Source organism: Podarcis melisellensis (genome assembly GCF_964234715.1).
Source record: "Podarcis melisellensis genome assembly, chromosome: 2".
NCBI lineage: Eukaryota > Metazoa > Chordata > Lepidosauria > Squamata > Lacertidae > Podarcis > Podarcis melisellensis.
This window is the reverse complement of record NC_138529.1, coordinates 21,246,276-21,264,446: the sequence shown is the minus strand read 5'-3', so window position 1 is coordinate 21,264,446 and position 18,171 is coordinate 21,246,276. Positions and strand designations below refer to the sequence as shown.

The 18,171-nt window shown below is 41.8% G+C and overlaps 1 protein-coding gene across 1 annotated transcript; it reads right to left on the bottom strand.

Moving 5' to 3' along the window:
- Positions 1-409: 409 nt before the first annotated feature.
- Positions 410-17,682, bottom strand: PA2G4 (proliferation-associated 2G4). The gene is made up of 13 exons (XM_081898863.1): positions 17,343-17,682; positions 14,523-14,651; positions 12,788-12,893; positions 12,313-12,382; positions 11,207-11,299; positions 10,330-10,393; positions 7,991-8,069; positions 7,719-7,797; positions 7,310-7,443; positions 6,610-6,704; positions 5,242-5,369; positions 3,556-3,609; positions 410-2,506 (listed from the first exon to the last, which is right to left on the bottom strand). The coding sequence occupies exons 1-13, from the start codon at positions 17,428-17,430 to the stop codon at positions 2,441-2,443; spliced, it is 1,185 nt and encodes a 394-aa protein (XP_081754989.1). The 5' UTR covers positions 17,431-17,682; the 3' UTR covers positions 410-2,440.
- Between the last annotated feature and the right edge of the window lie 489 nt (positions 17,683-18,171).

The window sequence follows — 18,171 nt, the reverse complement described above, 5'->3', positions numbered from 1 at the left end:
CCAAAACATCTGGAGGGATGCAGGTTGGGGGTACCTGTGTTAGAATAACCATGACACCAAACCATTATCTCATTAATGCCAGAATGTAAGGAGCTGTTTCTCTGGCTTAACAGCGAAGAATAAATATAACATATTGTAGGCCAAGTGTTAAGAATTTCATAATTTTACCCTTCTAAAACGGTAGCAAAGAATTTGCACTCCTAAAGATTTTCAGCATGTTCTGGATATTTAGAACTCTGGTGACTGCAGCAGTTTAGAATCATGAAGAGAATTCAACATTTTAACGTTCTCTGTCATCATGGCTAATAAATGTATAAAAGATGGAACATTTCTTCATGCATACCACGTTTAGGTCCGAAGCCCTCCAGATCCTTCCACCCCCTCAACATAGCAGACCCATTCATCTATCCAGAGGTGTCACTAATCAATTTTATTTGGAAAAAAAATCAAGTTACAGAACAGTTTGTGGGAATTTTCTTCCAAAATTTCCAACGGCATTTTTTTTTTTTAAATCAAGAGATACAATTGCCTTGAAGTTTCAAAATAAAGATAGAAAATTAAATTAACCGCCAGCAAGTCTTAGTGGTTTATAAACTGGTAATGTGGCTGAACTCAAGCCTTTCCTTTATGGAAAGGCGGTAGGAAAACATATTTACTTATAAATGCTAAAATATTCCTCATTTGAACAAGTTCTTCCCCGCCCGCCCTCCCTTCCCTTCCCTTGTTCATGGTTAACAAATGGGAGCAGTTCAAAACTAAAATGGCAGTTAATTGCAAGTTTTGTGCATGATCCTCCAGGCTCATCACTTTCATACGATTCAGCCTCCGCTCAACATGTTCCCAATTTTACCTCCCAAACGTAGCACTGAAAGCAACCCTTACAAAAGAGCAAGAGAACAGAGTAGAAATCAAAAGTAGAAAGTTTACAAAGAGTGATGGAAAAGGTTTTTCAGGAAAGAAACATGTGTTTATTTCCTTTTATGGACTTAAAACTTTGGTAGTAACTGTAATTTTTTTTAAAGTATTTGAAATCCAGATATAATGGTCAAGAAGGACTTTGCCTGCCAGAGAGCACACAAGAGCTCCCCCTCCTACCATGACAGCTACAGTAAGTGTCTTAGACAGGGACCTGGTTAGGAATACAATAGAAAAAAAATCCCACAATCATATACAATTCAATTGGACAATTTAAAAAGACATACTATAGAAAAGCGATTCCCACAAAGAGCTTATTCCAGGTCCAACCACTTATGTAGCATTGCATTCATTCATGTAAAAAAGATGTTTGGAGGGAATTCTTCTGAAAAATCCTACTTTATATGACTTATCAACCTGAGCAGTGGCAAGTTGAACGGAAGTATTCAAGTGTCCATGCACTGACTGAAGCAATCTGTTGGTCGAATAGGGAAGACAGGCAATTTTTGGCTATTCCCTCTTTCCACACAGCCCCTGCAACCCCTTAAATCAGCTCCAGAGGGTTGGGGGACCCTGCAGAGCAGATCTGAGAAGCAAAGAGGGCTGCATGGAAAGGGAAAATTGGGGGGGGGGATTGCCTGCCTTCTCTATTCCACCGACAGGTTCTTCCTGTTAGCAGATGGATAACCACTGGATAGCCATCTTTAGTCCACAAAAGCAACAGACAAGTGCAGATGAATAAAATGTCAAACCATCAAATGAAAACTAGAGGGAGGAAGCTGCAGGTATCACTTTTGTTTCAAAGGATTTTGTGAGAGTTACCATATTTTTGCACTGGGGTAATTATTATTTTTTTAAAAAAAAATCACACAAATTAAAAGAAATGTAGAATCTTTACGAAGACAAGCTATCTACTCAGAGAATGATCTTTAAACCAGCTTCCTGTCAACTTTAAAAATACAAGGTTGATAGTTTAAAAAGAAACACACACACACAAAAGAACCCTAAGAATGTCCTATATGGTTTAAGCCAGAAAAAAATGACTGAAGATTATTATAGGAAGAAGGCATGCAAGTTACATTAACTGCATGTAATGAAATTCTAAACCCAAGAGCTTTTGCATTTTTAACTTCAGTTGTGAAAAGATACTTGAGGATTTTTCAGAGGAATCAGAGTACCTGCAAAAGGGAATGGGGGGGGGGGGAGAACTAGACGAAAGCTCAGAACTGTATGTGTTCACCTCTAATGAGCACAAGTAGTATCAAAGGCTATAAAGACTGGATGTAGGCTAGTTTTTACTCCTGATTTTATTATTTCATACTTTTAAAAGTATTCTGAAGTGGCCAAGAGACTCCTCCCTCAGTGGCAAAGTCAGTCACAACTGGTTACACTCTGTGGGAAGTCCAGGCTATTTGTCATTTGGTCCTATGAGACAAACAGCCGTAAATGGATATTTGTTTCTCTTGTTTTGAGTGGGGCATTTGAGAGAAAGAATCAGGTGCTACGCAGAGGCGGTCAGAGCTGTTCAGTCACCAGTCTCATTCTCTTCTGCTGTTTCCCCTGTTGTGGCGTTCTCGGCATTCTTAGAGGCCTGAAGGAACAGAAGGGGTGATATTAACTGAAACTGAAGCTAATAGGAAAGGAACAGTTTGCAAAAACTCTAGACACAGCATTCAATATTTCACAGTTGTTAACAGTTTTAAAGAGGACACCTCAGCTTTCAAAGGAATGCCTGCCCAAACCTATATGAGGTTGGATTTTTCTTTGTAACGTTTGCATGAAATTTCTGATCAAAGTATCTTAAAGCTTCACCCGCATAGAACTCCACCTAAGACCTTAAGAAACTTTAAATACTTATAGACACTTTGAAAGAAAATAAGCTCCCAGAATCCATATGTATTGTACGTTCTTCATTGGGCCCAATATTAAGTGACAGTACCCATTTATCCTGAAGTTGTCAAACTCATGAAATCCTACCAGTCATTTGGAAAAAATGGAGTTCTAAAATATGCTGTACTATTATTGTATCCTGTTTAAGATTTAAGGTGGGATAGGGAACTGGATGCAACTAGAAGGCTAGATCCTTATCTCCCTCACCCTCCATGGGCCAACGCTGACAGGTGGGTGGGCCATACTTCTGTCAATTAGCTTTTAAAAACAGTTTTTAGTTTTTGTTTCCAAAGGAAGCTTGCAAAGCTCCTTAAGTTGCACTTCCCAAGCGCCTGACAATCAGCTGATTGTCGGGTGCTTGGGAAGTACTGAGCAAGGGGGTTTGCAGGCACCACCAACAGGGGTGCCTGCAAAGGCCCTTTTGTCCAAGTCCCTGCCCCTCACTTGACATCATACATGACTCCAGGCATTGGGTAGGTGGGTGTGGCTTGGCCAAAATGGCTTCACAGACCATATGGCCAAGCCTAAATAGACCCACAGGCCAGAAGTTCCCCACCTCTGAGCTGAGGCATCAACATAGTAATTTGAGGTCTCATTGTCTTCAAGAGCCATAATGATGGCAACAACACAATTTAATAAAAATAAATAAATAAATAAATAAATTTAAATCTGCCCTTCACATAAGGTCTACGAGCAGGTTACAATATTTAAAAAATGTAATGCGATTAACACACAAACACAACCAAGTACCTTCTTTTTCTTCTTTTTTTGGGCCTTGCGGCTTGCTGAGCTCTGTAGGAGTGCCTGCAAGAGGGGAAAATATCAGGAGCGAAAGGAGATACCTAGAGTGCGATTACTTCTAAGACAACAAGGAAGGGAAAATCACTGCCAGCCATAAAGGAATGCAGCCAGTCCTAGAATGCTTGGCACATATTGGGACTAACAATTAGCCTCACATAAAGCTGAGCTATGCATCCTTTGGAGCCAGCAACTTCTAGTTTCACCTGCTTGCAGAGAATTACTCAACAGTAGCGAGTCTGGGAGCCTCACAGTGCCTCTTTAGAAATTACAAGCTTATAAAATTGTCATTTAAATTTTCCTAAGAAGAGGAAAGAAGAATTGCAAGGGGCGGGGGAGTTGCATGTTTCACTTTAGCAAGTAAGTGGTCACATTTGTATAAAACAGCCTTCAAAATCATTTTGGTTTTAATTCAAAATGCTTTCAATGAACTCACTCATCTTGTTCTTACACCTCATTACAATTCACAACAAAAAACTTTACTAGCTCTTTAGAAAGAAGAAGCAAATTGCTTAAACATGATATCTCACATGACAACATGCCTGAAACATTTTTGTACTTGAAAAAAAAAGGCACAAAAGCTAGGGGAGGCAAGGCTTTTTCTTCTTAGCACTTATCTTGCCTGGTCAATGGAAAGTTAATACAGGTACCCATTCAGTGCATGACAGGGCGATATTTGTGGCACACCGTAATCCTAGAAGGGTGAGGAACTATGGACCCAAAACAGTCCCTGGGGCCTCTAAACCCAGCCCACAGAGTCCTCGCCTCATTCCCCGGCCATGGGCTTGAAAAAGCTTGGTAGAAGCAAACAGAATATTTCCTCCCTCCCAAAGTCTAATTGTAGGGCAGTGGTGTCATAGCTGGAGATGGAAGTTAACTCTCACCTTCCCATGTGCTGTGATTCCATCAAGAACATTGTGGCACCACAATTAAGCTATTCATTGGCTCAAATTGAATTGCTTCTTTCAAAGCCAATTTCGGGAAGTGGAAAACAGAAGCATGGGCTGTATATGTAGTATCTCTGTGGGGTTCTTTTTGGCAGGGGGCATACCTTGGCTTGCCATATCTACTTTTGTTTGGGCCAGACTCACCATTGGCATGGAACCCCTAGAAGGTTGGCCAAGAGGGAACATGGTCTTTTGACCAAAAAATGTCCCTCACTTCTGTTCTAAACACACACACTACAGTAAGCCTGCAACTTATGTGGGGATTATGTTCCAGGGATTGTCCCTAAAGCCAAAATGGCATATGGTAGAACAGATTGGGTGTAGTGGCATGTGGAATTGCCACCCCCCCCTGCCCACCCCCTTTTTGCCAAGCATGTAAAGCTGAATGCACGCAAGTTAAAAGTGTGTGTAAGTTGCGAGCTTACTTTATTTTAAAATGCTTTTCTTCTTCTCTATGGGCTAGTCCTCAACATGTTAAAACCTACTTTGGATCCCAAATTTGTCCCTGCTCTCTTGGAACTCCTTCCCCAGCTTTATTAATGAATAGGTACTGGGAATAACAAGAACTGTCAATTTTTATCTCATCACATTTACACTGGGAATAATTAACTCAAGCAGTTCTCCCTACTGTGACAACATTTGTTCCTGGAACTCTGGGCACTTATACAAAGACCACTGTAATTCCACTCACCTTCAGATCTGCATCTTGCACCTCAAATTCTGATTTGTAGAGTTCAGGCTCAAAGGGACCGCTAGTTATCCTCATGGGACCATTGGGCATTAAAAGCACCGTGAACTTAAACTGGGCAACAAACTCTCCTGGGTGAGGGAATTAAGAGAAAGATTAGCCATGCACCATGTTAGACAACTGCCTACATCAAGGGTCTGACAAGCGTACAAGGGGGGGAAAACAAACAAACCAAGAGGTAAGATTGGTTTGGTTCAGACAGATCTGCTATAATAGTGGAGAAACAGGTATGTGAGCTTGCCATGAGATATTCATTTCAATTATCCAAATTAGAGCAGGGGTTTCCTTCCCTTTTTACCTAAACTCAGCCCGCCTGAACTTTTAAAGGCACTACAGTGGTACCTCGGGTTAAATACTTAATTCGTTCCGGAGGTCCGTTCTTAACCTGAAACTGTTCTTAACCTGAAGCAACACTTTAGCTAATGGGGCCTCTTGCTGCCGCCACGCCGCCAGAGCACGATTTCTGTTCTCATCCTGAAGCAAAGTTCTTAACCTGAAGCACTATTTCTGGGTTAGCGGAGTCTGTAACCTGAAGCGTATGTAACCTGAAGCGTATGTAACCTGAGGTACCACTGTACTGTTGAGGTTCTTATTCAAGAAGTAGCAAACCACACTCTCATTTTTCACTGGTCTAAGATATTACTGCAAGTGTCCAGGGGTCCACAGTTGTGGCTGAACCAACCAAAATGTGTAGTTGCCAACAATCCTGTCCCTCTCCCTTGAAAGACACTCTAAAATTAAGTGTAACTAACTTGATAAGTAGTTGCTCAGGAGCACTGAGTTGTTTTGCAGCTTTGGAGCACCTGCTAAAAGCCTTTCTTCTAGGCTTGGGAGTGTTCACCCCTGCAGTTACATTGGGCTTCAGAAGTACTCCAAAGCAGAAAAAAGGCTCACTGCTTCTGTTTCCAAAACCAGAGACAAGTCCCTGCCCATCTTTCAGTCTGCCCTCATCACAAATGTATTTACCAGGTGAACAGATGTGCTCACCACCCGCAAGCATATTTGCACACTCTTGCAAATGTCACAAAATATGTGTCCTAATCTCTAACTGTGACCCCCCAAATTTAACCAAAAAGCAAAGATCTCTGTTATGAAGCATGTATCTGTATTCAACATGTACATTGCGTTCTAAAGTTAAGTGCTCTCAGAAGAGATCTTTCAACAAGAAACATATTGGGGCAACAAAAGAGTGTATCAATTCAGGATATCTTTCTAAAGGTAAAATAGTGCATAATAATTAGTCAGAGCTGCCAACTGCCTAGCCCCAAAGCAAGACAAAAATTGCTCTGACATTCAGGCACAAGTGCTTACCTTCTTTATCATAGAGGACATTAAAAGGCTGTAGCAGCTCATGTTTAGCACATTCTACTACTCCCATCCTTGCCTTCTTTTCATCCTCAAATGCCCTGTATGGAACAAACATAAAAACAAAAACTGTTTGTGTAGGCTTTTCTGCATCCTTTGGTTACTATAAGAACTGCAGAGTCATAGCACCAAAGAATGCTTATATATTGTGCAGATGCACACAAAATATAGAACATGTTACTGGACACAGAATTCAAGTTCCTACTAATCTCAACATCCCACCCCATTATGGCAGCAAACTTAATTTGGAGAGTGCAGAGATGCTGGCACAATCTCACAAGGGATAGCTGAGTAAGACTTCTTGCGCCCAGGGTTTCAGTGCCCCCTACCCAGTTAGCAGTTAGCACAGTTACCAAATAAGCAAGACACTTGCGTGGCTTATATAGGCTGTGGAATTCGCTTTCTCTTAGTACAACATTTTAATTTCTTTAGCACTTAATAATTCTGCTTATTACCTGTAGTACGAGGCTAGCATTCTACACACAGCTTAAACTAGGAAAAGCAGTATAACTCAGAACATTCCCTTCACTTTACAATACATGCAAGAGACATGACTGCAATGGTAGGAACCATTCAATCATTGAACTACCAAGTGGAATCCCTGTTGCCAAGTTTATGCACAGATGCACCAGAAAACAGAGAGTACCTGAGAGTGAATGGCATAGCATCAAAGCGTCTTTCCACCTCACTGAAAAAGGCACGGGAAGTTTTCATTTTCAAACCATATTGCTTGGAAGGGTCCCTTTTGTAAATTGTAGTTCTCTGCCCAGCATCCTTTGCCTAAAGACATGCAAGTCATTAAAGACAGTTTCAGCAGCATAATATATAGATTTACTTATATGATGAAAGGGAAGGTAGCAAAAGAGTCAAAGGGGGTAAAGGATGTTTTTTAGGCTACGATTGTGGTTATGTAGAGCATTTCCCAACTTAACTGGCTTTTAAGACACTACATCAAACAATCTAACCAGGAAGTTAACATCCTTGTGACTTTAGATAAAGTTGCCGAACTTGTATGGCACCTGATTATAGAACAGGTGTTAAGCAAGGACACTTACCTTTCCTTCTCCAGTGCTGATGAGAACATCAATGGCATAAACTTCATGGACTTCAAATTCTGCTTTTTCATGGTCCTTTCTAGATTTAAAGAAAAACACACACACACATGAAAATAGAAGACCACCTCCATTTGAACATTGTTTGGGAGTCAATATGAAGCAAGATACTAATACTAAGTCGTGTGTTTCATCTTACAACACATCTGCGCTCCTAGTGCCCAAAAGGCACAAACACAAAACGGCTTGGCAACAATTCCAGACAAGACACGTACCTTTGCTGGTCTGAGGGGTTCTGGATGATAGTCTTCTCCCCATCTATCACATGCTGCTTCAGCTGGTGTGATAGCATCCCTGTCAAGAAAGGGTATCTATTAGCACTGGAGTTGCAAAGCAGCCAGTGAATCACAGCTGATAATCCAAGGCACTGCACTGCACTTTCTTTTTTTAAAACAAAGATCAGAGACACATCTTGTCATATGCCCAAAGGTCTGCGTGTGCTTGTTAAAAAACAGCTTCAAAATTACACTGGGATAGGTATTCACAATTCCAATACCTGGAGACTGCTTTATTAATAAGACAGCTACATCACCATTTCTACTAAAGAAAAGCCTTTTTGCCACATTATTATTATTTTATTTAGTCAACTTATAAATGGCTTACTTTATATAAAAATATTTCAAAGCTATTTACAGTAAGGAGTTAAAGATTTTAAAATAACTAAGAGTCAACTCTGCAGGCCTCTGTTAACCTGCAGGCCTCTGTTAACCTTCTCCTCCCCTTTTCCCACCAACATATTCTTTTCTCTTCCTGCAACTTACTATTTTAACCCTCTCTTTTGCCTTCTACCGCATAGCATGCACACTGAACCTCATCTCTATTTTCTGCATCACAATCTCTTTACTCTTTTCTCCAATTTATCTTTTTATGCTCCAGTTGCGCTCCTCAATCTTTCCTTGCTGCTTGCTGAACTTAACAGCACTCTCCCAGTACCTCGCACCCTAAGAGTCTCTCCATACTATGACAATATGGATTTGCAGACGAGTTTGCACTTGACAGGCAGCTGCAGCCAATTCTGACACTGGTAATTTCGCAAGTATGAAGTGTCTGTTTCTAAACTATCTCATTCATAGTGCATGCTTAAAATCTAAATAAATCTTTAGATGTAGGTCTGAAATATTGTATGTTTATCTCCATGAGGGTCTCATTCACAAGCAGACTGTGGCACAGCTGGATTTTGCAACACTGCAAAAACTACCAACTCTACTGTATGCCTCTGAATCCTGGGAGAGAAGCAGCACACAACACAATAAAAGCATCCTCTTGCCCCAGTCCCCACTGATTTCTTCAGGAGTGGGAACAGATCATAAACAGCAGGGGTTTGAAATTGCTTCAGGGGGCATAATTAGTCAGGGAAGTGACTACTTAGCAGCCCATGGATTTTGTACTGTGCAAGAAGAAAGCTTAGAAGTGTTAAATGTGCCCTTAAACAAGGCAACACATTTAACTTGGGACTTTTAAAACGACCTTTCCATTTCAAGCCTGAAACACTGTGTCAAGTAGTACTACAGGGACTTCTAACATCCAGGGTCACCAAACAAAGCATTCCTACTCATCCAGAGACAAATGATGTGCCCAGAGAAATTTGTCCATTCTATTTATTCTCTTCCCCACACCACCCTCTGACACAATCTAGATCAATACACCAAAGCATTCCTTCCTGCTTTCATGCACATCTTCAATATTTAAGATTCAATCTAGGGAAAGCCATGTCTCATCTGCCCTCCACATCACAAGCTTTGAGCAAGGAAATAGCACCTTTCTATTGGCAGGGGGCTGGTGGAGAGAGAGAAATAAGTCTTGACCTTGAGAGAAAAGAGCTCTGTTTAATTTCATAAACTGCTGCCAGTGACTGGATGATTATAACACTTGAATGTTTCCAAAACAGTAGCTGCTTAGATTCCCTTGACAGCTTGAGCAGCCTCCTCCTCCTCCTCACTGTGCTGACATTTTTTTCCTACATAGGCACACCACAGATCTACAAGACACTGCTTGTGAAAAAATCTAACCTTAGAACCACATTTTTTGCAGGGTGGCCTAATACAGAAACCTTAACTGACTGGTGGCCGAGAACATTTCCATAACACATCACTGAAGCAGCACATTTCTTTTACCGTGCTATCGCCTACAGTGAGCTTATTTTGTGAACTGCTCCCAAAGGTGACTTATTCGACAAAATAAAAGCAACATGAAAAGTTCAGCTTGATACCTTGATCATCTATTTCGGTTTCTAACCAAGTTCCTCAAAGCATATTACCCTGTGCCCTGAACTGTGACCCCAAATTTAAGCAGTCAGTTCTTTTAGCCAAATGGGCAGGCTAGAAGGAAGCACAGGAGTAATTTGTACATTGAAGCATCCTAGGAGCTCTAAAGGGAATATTTATTTACAAGCATGTTATACCAAAGTACTCCAAACATCAAAAGCAGATATGCTGTCCTCACAATAACTACTAACACTTCCAATACTTTCAAATTCTACAGAAGGATCATTGCTATGTTAAATGCTCTTCTATTTCTGCTGTCTCATTTCATTGTTCAGTTAGCTAATCCTTACCTTCAATTGGTGTGCAGTTAAATGAATGAGCTATCTTGTTCCAGGCATCTGTCACTTGTGAATTCTATTGGAAAAGGGTGAATAGTGGCGTTTAAAGTTGAATTTGACCATATTTCTGCAGTGAAACCTGTAATCAACACAGTTTAACGGCCCCTACACTGGCTATTATTTTGGAGAAGCGGATCATAAATGTATTCCCCCTTCCCTGCACAATAAAAACCCCCTATAAATTCCAAGCCTTCAACAGAAAGTTGTTCAGTATTAGAAGCAGCCAAAACATTCCAGTATACAAGGTACTGTATGACAATGATCTTTTCATACAGAACTTTTAATGGTGAGAAGCTGAATAGAATTACCACTGAAATCGTTATATATGCTATATAATTGAGGCAGAGATTAATTGTCAATAATAATGCAATAAATCTACAATTTCTTGTTTTCAGTGCGGTAGCATAAACATACTGCCTGAGACTAGGAGGGAATTACTGGAAGGGAAAAGCAGAACTTTCTACATCCTGCCATAAAATTGTCATTAGACTAAACAAATGCTCAGCTGCCAAATACTTCTTATCATGTTTGGGGGGCGGGCAGGAAAACCCAAGAACCTTCAGCCATTTGCAGAAAAACTAATGACAATACAAACTCTTCAGTAACTACTACCTTTTCACAAGCAAAGACCTCCTCACCCCAGAGAGCATTTCTGCTATCTATGGCCAGCTGCCCTCAGAACAGTTTAATACCTCTTCCCCGAGTAAGCCAATGATTTTTTATTTGTATGTTCAGAATAAGTTGAGGATTGGATCTGTGGTCATAACCTCTGGTCACCCATCCTGAAACATGAAACCAATTCATGTAAAAAGTAGCCACCCATTGTCACCTGGTTTCCAGGCTTAACCAAACGCAGAGCAGCTTCAGCACAGAGGTGAGCAGCTTTGATGACATCAGCTTTGCGACCTGACACTGGAGTTTCCTGAAATGGTAGGGAAAAAACTAATATTCATATAAGCTTTTACTCCTAAGGGGTTAAAAGTGACAAGCGCTTTCTCACTGACAAATCCTAAAGACACAGTACAGCTGCACAAAATATGAATGGAGTAAAGGAGCTAAAATTAAGTACTCTTGTCCCATTGATTCCAGTGAGAGGGTTTAAGCCTTATCTGAATCCCATCCTGTTGGAATCAATAGGGTTTTTAAAGTATTTAACTGATTGAATTGTGCCCTTCTCAATCAGATGACTTGGACTACAGCTCCTACTGTCTCTGAACACTGGCCATGCTTACAAGGAAATATAGGAGTTGGAAGTACTAAAGATATGGAGAGCGCATGTGTTTGGAAGGCTGCTGAAAGTATTTTGCCACTCCCTTAATTCACAAATGGGATTCAAATATTATCCAGCCCTACAAGTCACTCTTTTCTTTGTTTTGCCTTAGATGCTAAATCAGCATTAGCTATGGTTAAATAAACCGAATTGACAAGTAGCAAGAGTTCTCAATCCACACCAGAATGCTTGAGTCACCAAAGTGACCCAAAAAAATCTGGCTACATTTCCAGCAATTGTGTAGAAATTCAAAAGTTTAATGCAGCCTTTCCAGGAATATAGTAAATTATTATTAGTTTATTTTGCCTTGGATACTTTGAAGAGCTGCAGTTATGATAATTTAGAATTTTGCTTAGCTTGCAACTTTGACCAAGTTGAATAGGACATGCCACTTAAGAAGTTACACATTAATGTACAGCGCCCGATGGAGTGACTGATCAATACAGCTGTCCCACATTCTTGGCAATGGGATGGATTGCCACTATACATCTAGAAATGCAACCACTCGACCCATCCTACTTCTTAGCAGCTATAGCTGCAAATGAATAACTAGCAAGCCAGTTCTACTTAAGGATGCCGCTTACATTACTCCCCCTACTGGGGCCAAGCCTGTCTTGAAAGTAGCACGTGCACATGCTACTCAAAGCCACATGCAGGAGATTTACCTTTGATGCATCAATGACAAAACTGTGAGCTACATTTGCTATGAAGCCATCAACATGGACTCCCAGGTCACTGCAACATGAAAAGGGAAAAAGAGATTTAAACCACAGCTAGCAATAAGGAAACTTCTGCAACATCAAAGGCTTAAAAAAATTCTGCTTACATGACACTTCCACATTCTAACCCTATTAAACCATTATGGTACACGCAATAGTTGGCACCATAGCTGTTAAAATGACTATCTCTACTTAGGAAGCAGGGCAGAACCATTAAAATGTGTCTCATGCGCCAAGAGAAATCCACACTAAACCAAAAAACAAACACACACCTGCACCAACAATAACTTTGGTCCTCAAAAATGTGGCTCAGGGGTACCATATATAGCGTAATGCACTCTGAGCAGACCAGCTTAAAATATACAGCTGAGGGTAAAAGTAAGCCAACAGATAACCCAAGAAAGTGAATGGAGATGCTTACATTTTGACCAAATCACCATCTTTGAGAATGTAATCCTGGTCACTCTTCAAGGGGGAGAAGTGACAGACACAGTTATTTACCGATATACTTGTGGGGAAGGCAATACCTACACAAAAAAGGGAGCAGTGATGAGATCATACAATCTACACAAGCCCTGTAACAGTTTTCCATCTCACAAATATAATAGTTACTGGTATGTATAAGTGTTAGTGTTTTAATGTGATTAGATTGTGTATCAGACATTGTTTTGACAACTTTTTTAAAAAGCAGGACAGAAATAAGTATCGTAACATGGGTCCCCTAAACCAGACATTTGGATTTGGGACACAAGTTGCCCTATGTAATTCAAAGACTACATCAATCGCATAACGAGTAGGTTGGATTGCTATCCTTTTTCTGCTGACACTGTGAGTGGTACTAGAGCTGCTACAGCTGCACCAACCTGTCTTGTAACTTTGGAAGCTTCCTCAGTATAAAATGAGCTGGGCTTGGTCAGTGCTTAGAGGGAGAGGCTTAAGGTGTGACCTGGGATAATTTATGGGAGTATGAACCACTTATTCAGACAGTAATGTGCTACTTTTCCAACAGATCATAATGCTGCTGCAGAGCCAGTAATTCCATGGCTTGGATTCAGAGATCCCATGCATGGAACTTTGCCCATAGGACTCTCCCTAGGGAGGGAGGATGGGGTGATTTTCACCAGTTCCATTTTCCTTTGCAGCCCACTGACCCTAAAAAGCTGCTCTGGACCCTCAAGAACTGTGTGGGAGGAAATGGAGAGGGGGGGAGGGAGAAAAGAGATGAAAAACCTTCCTCCAGCAGAAGGCTTCATGGGATTTCAGACACACTGCAATTCTGTAATCCCACAACTATGCAAAGTTGCCTGACCACTTATATTTGCTATCAGCCCTTAATTTTGTAAAATATGCAACACTATAGTGCTTAATATTTATGTTATTATCCAAGATTTATGATGTTATGCATGATTAAGACACATTTTTTCTTGTCAAGGTATCAGTATGGATGCAGACTGGCCAACTATCATGCACGACAAGGCAAATCCGTTCATGGTTTTGTCTACATACAGAATCAACATGTCTTAAACTCATGTCAACGTAATTTTAAGTAAACAGTTCATATAACACTACAATCCTCAAAACAGCATGGACCCTATATCCCCAAGGCTAATAGGTATTTTATACTTTTATGCCACTCTGAAATCCCAAAGCAATCTAGCATGGGTTGGTTTTCACATCAATTTAAAATTTGGTTTTTTTGCCAGACTTCAAGGTACACAAAGAAGAGGAAAAGAAAATTATGTGCTGGGTGCCGAAGTATTGAATCAACCCCATTAGGGGCAGAACAAAAGTAATTTCAAATCCTCCCCTTCCAGTTAACTGGATTCCACGAACTGCCAGAAATGTGAGCAGCATTTTTAAACTGCTTCCAGCTAGACAAAAACGGAATGCCTGATGTTCAAAAGTATAATTTATCTGCACAAAATGGAACAAATAATTCAGATCTGGAATACAAACTAATACAAGTCTAAAAGCATGTAAGCACTGGAACAACCTGCAGCAGTCACACTGGAAATCTATGCTGGGTCTGCAGGTCTTGCATCTCAAACTCCACAATCCACATCACTGTACAATTAATTCTATTCAATGATGAATACAATTTAAATGAGGCAACATGATATGTATGTCAAAAATAAAGCTGGAAAATTGTATGTTACCTTTCTTCATATCTTTCTCTTTCTTAAAGATTTTGCCAGTCTCTTCCATGATCATGGCATCCCCTCTCTCACATAAGCTGAGGACAGACACACCAGACTTAGCTGCTTCTACCACAGTCCGCAGGACTCCTGTAATTCAAGATAAAACTTCATATTGAATATTTTAATACACTTTACAGTTGCATAAAGCTATGCCACACTATGGAGCTCAGAAAGTGTATTTAACATTGGTAGCTCAACTTCTCACACTGAGGCAGGGTTCGAAATTAGCAGGGCACCAGGCACATTTTGCGCCTAAAGATTTTCAATTTGCGAGTGCCTCAAAAAGTCTGGGTGCCATTTTTTTGCACCTGGCTGACACTCAAGGATTACTGAAATGTATTTGCTTTGAAGCCTCAAAGTGTATGTTAAGGATAGACAATATGCTAAGGAGTTTAACAATAAAGATCCCAGAAGCCATTTGGCTCCCAGTATTTCTATTCCAGTTTCTAACACTGCACTGCTAGATTCCAAGGCATCCAGGTTTTATTCCCACATCAACTGCCTACAAAATGTACATTAAATTCCATTGTTGCATGCCTACTGAATTAGAATACTCTTACCTATACCATTTAGGGAACTGAGAATCTCTAGTAATGTCTTCAGATTCCTAAAGTCAACTCCACCTCATGAGGTGACAACAGGTTGCAGTAGTTTTTCCAAACCTGCACCTTTCTGTCCCCAAGAAACTTTCCATCAAAGGTTGATCTAATCAACCTTACTTCTATAGAAACTTTGAATTTTAAATACTATAGAATACTCACATTTAATGATATTCTAAGATTAAAGCACACCTAGTCTTTCATGGTTTCATTTATGGAAAGCATGTGAGCCAAAGAGAAAAACATTGGCTGAGGATTCTGTCTTGTCTAATTAAGGTGTCCTCATCAGAAAAATGGCAATATTTTCTCTAAAGCCAGAGAATATTCCAGAAACAATACAATACATTTTGCCTGAGCTGGCTTTTGGTGGGCAATGGTTAAACTGGTCTAAAACAATTTAATTTAATGTATATTTTATATGTCTTCAAATGCCTTATCATTGTTTGTTCTTGTGATGATTGCATTTACCCATGTTGTTGTATCTGCAACATATTTTGTGTTTAGCTTTATAAAACCAATGGACTGAGATTACTGAACAACTGGCAAAAAATAGTGTTTGAATTCTTCAAGTTAAGTTTGCATAAATATTTAATCCTCATCCTTTTAATACAGAGGTTTCAAGAACTGCTTCATGTTATCTTAACAGATCGGCTGAAGAGAACAAGGAAAATAATTTTAACTCCATTTATAAGAAGAGCTGAGACAGTTTTGTCGCATGTGCATTCTGCAACTCTGTGGTAAAGCTGAGACCTGCTGTTAAGTCTCCAGTATCTTTAACCTTTGAATTTAAGTAGAAAGAATTTGCAGAAGTTTGTAAATGACATTAAGACAAAGTATCCCATTCCAGATTTTGGTAAATCCCAAATGTAGGATAGAACACAGGGATTCCTGAGTTCAAAAGCCTCACATTACAGTACGCACTCCTACCACCAATTAAGCAGTCAATAGGGCAAGCTTATCTTTGAACAAACTGCTTTCTTCCTTCGCAGCACAAAAATAAATTGAAAAAACTGGAAGCCTGACGCAGCATATAAAAATTTAATGGAGCGGGCAAAGGTATTTCTCTACCCAGTATAAGAGTGTGTGAGTGTGCATGCTCACACTTTGCGAATGCTCAGGCCTACAAAAGTCAACTGTGAGGTACAGAGATATGTGGTTTGCTACAGGGAAAAACTCCCTCTAACACAGGCAGTTAAGAGCTGAGCTGCAAAAGCCGTTTCCCTTTTTCCCTAGTTCGCTGTAATCCTAACAATCCACTTCCTAGAGTTCCCCGAACAAGGTGATCCGATCCGAAGCAGAAAACCTCCCTTAAACAAAAGGGGAAACCTGGGAGGAAGCCAGGATGTCGGAAGATAGTGAACGGGAGAGAGCGCCAGCAGCACATGGCAAGTCGCAGACCATGTGCCTTACAGTTCCTGGAGGACGGCGGCTCCATTCCCCCGGGGGGATCGTGGATCAACCAAATCTTACCCTTCCCCTCTCTCAAAATAACCAGAACACATACATTTATTTGTGTGTTGTTTTTTTTAATGCACGTTATTGTTTTTCTCTTAACGAGCTTTTCACGCTCGGGGAAAAAAACAAAACACCCCAATGGCGGGCAGTGGACTAAAATTAGCCCTTAAAACTCTTTCTAGAGATTCCAAGTTGACCGAGGCAAGAAAGGAGAAAGGAAAGTACACCATGTGCCGGGCGGCTCTCCCAGCTTACCTATCAAGGGCAACGGCTCTCGGGGGAGGGAGTGGAAGTAGCCCACGTCCCTCAAAATCGGGGTTTTTTTTGGGGGGGAGACAAGTCGCTCCAAGTCCAGAGTTTTTTTTCCTCACCCCTCCCCTCCACTAACAAGAGTTCAACTTCAACCCAGAGTGGGAACCGGGAGGGGGGGAAACCCCCACCCCCAGGTCATATTTCACCCCAAGCCTTGACGACCGACCAGCCACCACACACACACACACACACTCATTTTACTAGGCAATATTATATATACACCCCACACCAGGGAGCGAAGAACAGATAACACCCCCCCCCCAACCAGGGCCGCCCCAGCAAACCTGCCCTGCCTGACAGCTCGCCTCGTCACCCCCCGCCCCGGAGGGCTCCACAGGCAGGCAGGCGCCCGACGCCCAGGCCCCAGGCCCGCCCCCCCAGCCCCCGGCTCCCGCCGCCGGGCCATACTCACGGTTGGCTATTTCTCCCCCCATCTTGTACTTGTTCACGACCACGTCTTCCGCGATCGTCAGCTCGGCCGCCTCCTCCTCGCCCGACATGGTCGGACTGAGCCGTCGTCGCCGCCGCCGCCGCGGCGCGCCTTCTTCTTCTTCTCCTCACAGACGACGACACCGCCCGGCCTCGAGCCCTCCCTGCCGCTGCCCCGCTGCTGCCGCGTGCCCAGGTCGTTGTCGTTCAAGCCGCCGCCGCCGCCGCCTCAGTAAAGAAGACCGACTGCGAGACAGGCTGCAAGAGGAGAGGGAGAGAGCGAGCGCGCGGGCTTTGCGCGCGGCACGCTGGGAAGCGAGTCCGCCTCCGAGGACTACAACTCCCGTCAGGGTCCAGGCCCAGCCAAGCTTCGGGCGCAGCGTGAGGTACGACGGGAAAGCTGAACCCCGCGCGCGCCCTTCTTTTAAGTGGCGTCACCTAATGGCCAGAGGGGGAATTGCGGGCAGCTTGTTGCGCCTTCGCCCGCCGCTCATGTTCTGACGTTCGTTCTAGGTCGTCTTCCTGTCCATATATTAGCGCCGCCTGGAAGTTGTAGTTTGGGTGTGCACGTGTAGTCAGTTTTGCTGCATATCCGAACCGTCCTTGGGGCGTTGAGATTAAACTTTTTGGGTTCTGTCCTCAGACTGTAAACTGTTGTCTCAACTCCTACATACTTTATTCTTTTTCAACATTCACTTTGTCATGCTTTGTTTTTTCTGAAAGTCTTAAAATACCCTGCCCCTTAAACTTTTCCCGAAATATGATTTCTGTGAGTTCTAAACCTGACAGAATTAGATGCCCGTAATCTGATA

What these genes read in the sequence shown, in the direction of transcription:
- PA2G4 (XM_081898863.1), bottom strand. Translation starts at nt 17,430, where the DNA reads ATGTCGGGCGAGGAGGAGGCGGCCGAGCTGACGATCGCGGAAGACGTG. An exon ending in TGGTTAAGCCTGGAAACCAG is followed by an intron (nt 10,394 to 11,206) that starts GTGACAATGGGT and finishes CTTTTCCAATAG; the next exon opens with AATTCACAAGTGACAGATGC. An exon ending in TGTCCTCTATGATAAAGAAG is followed by an intron (nt 5,370 to 6,609) that starts GTAAGCACTTGT and finishes TCCCTCACCCAG; the next exon opens with GAGAGTTTGTTGCCCAGTTT.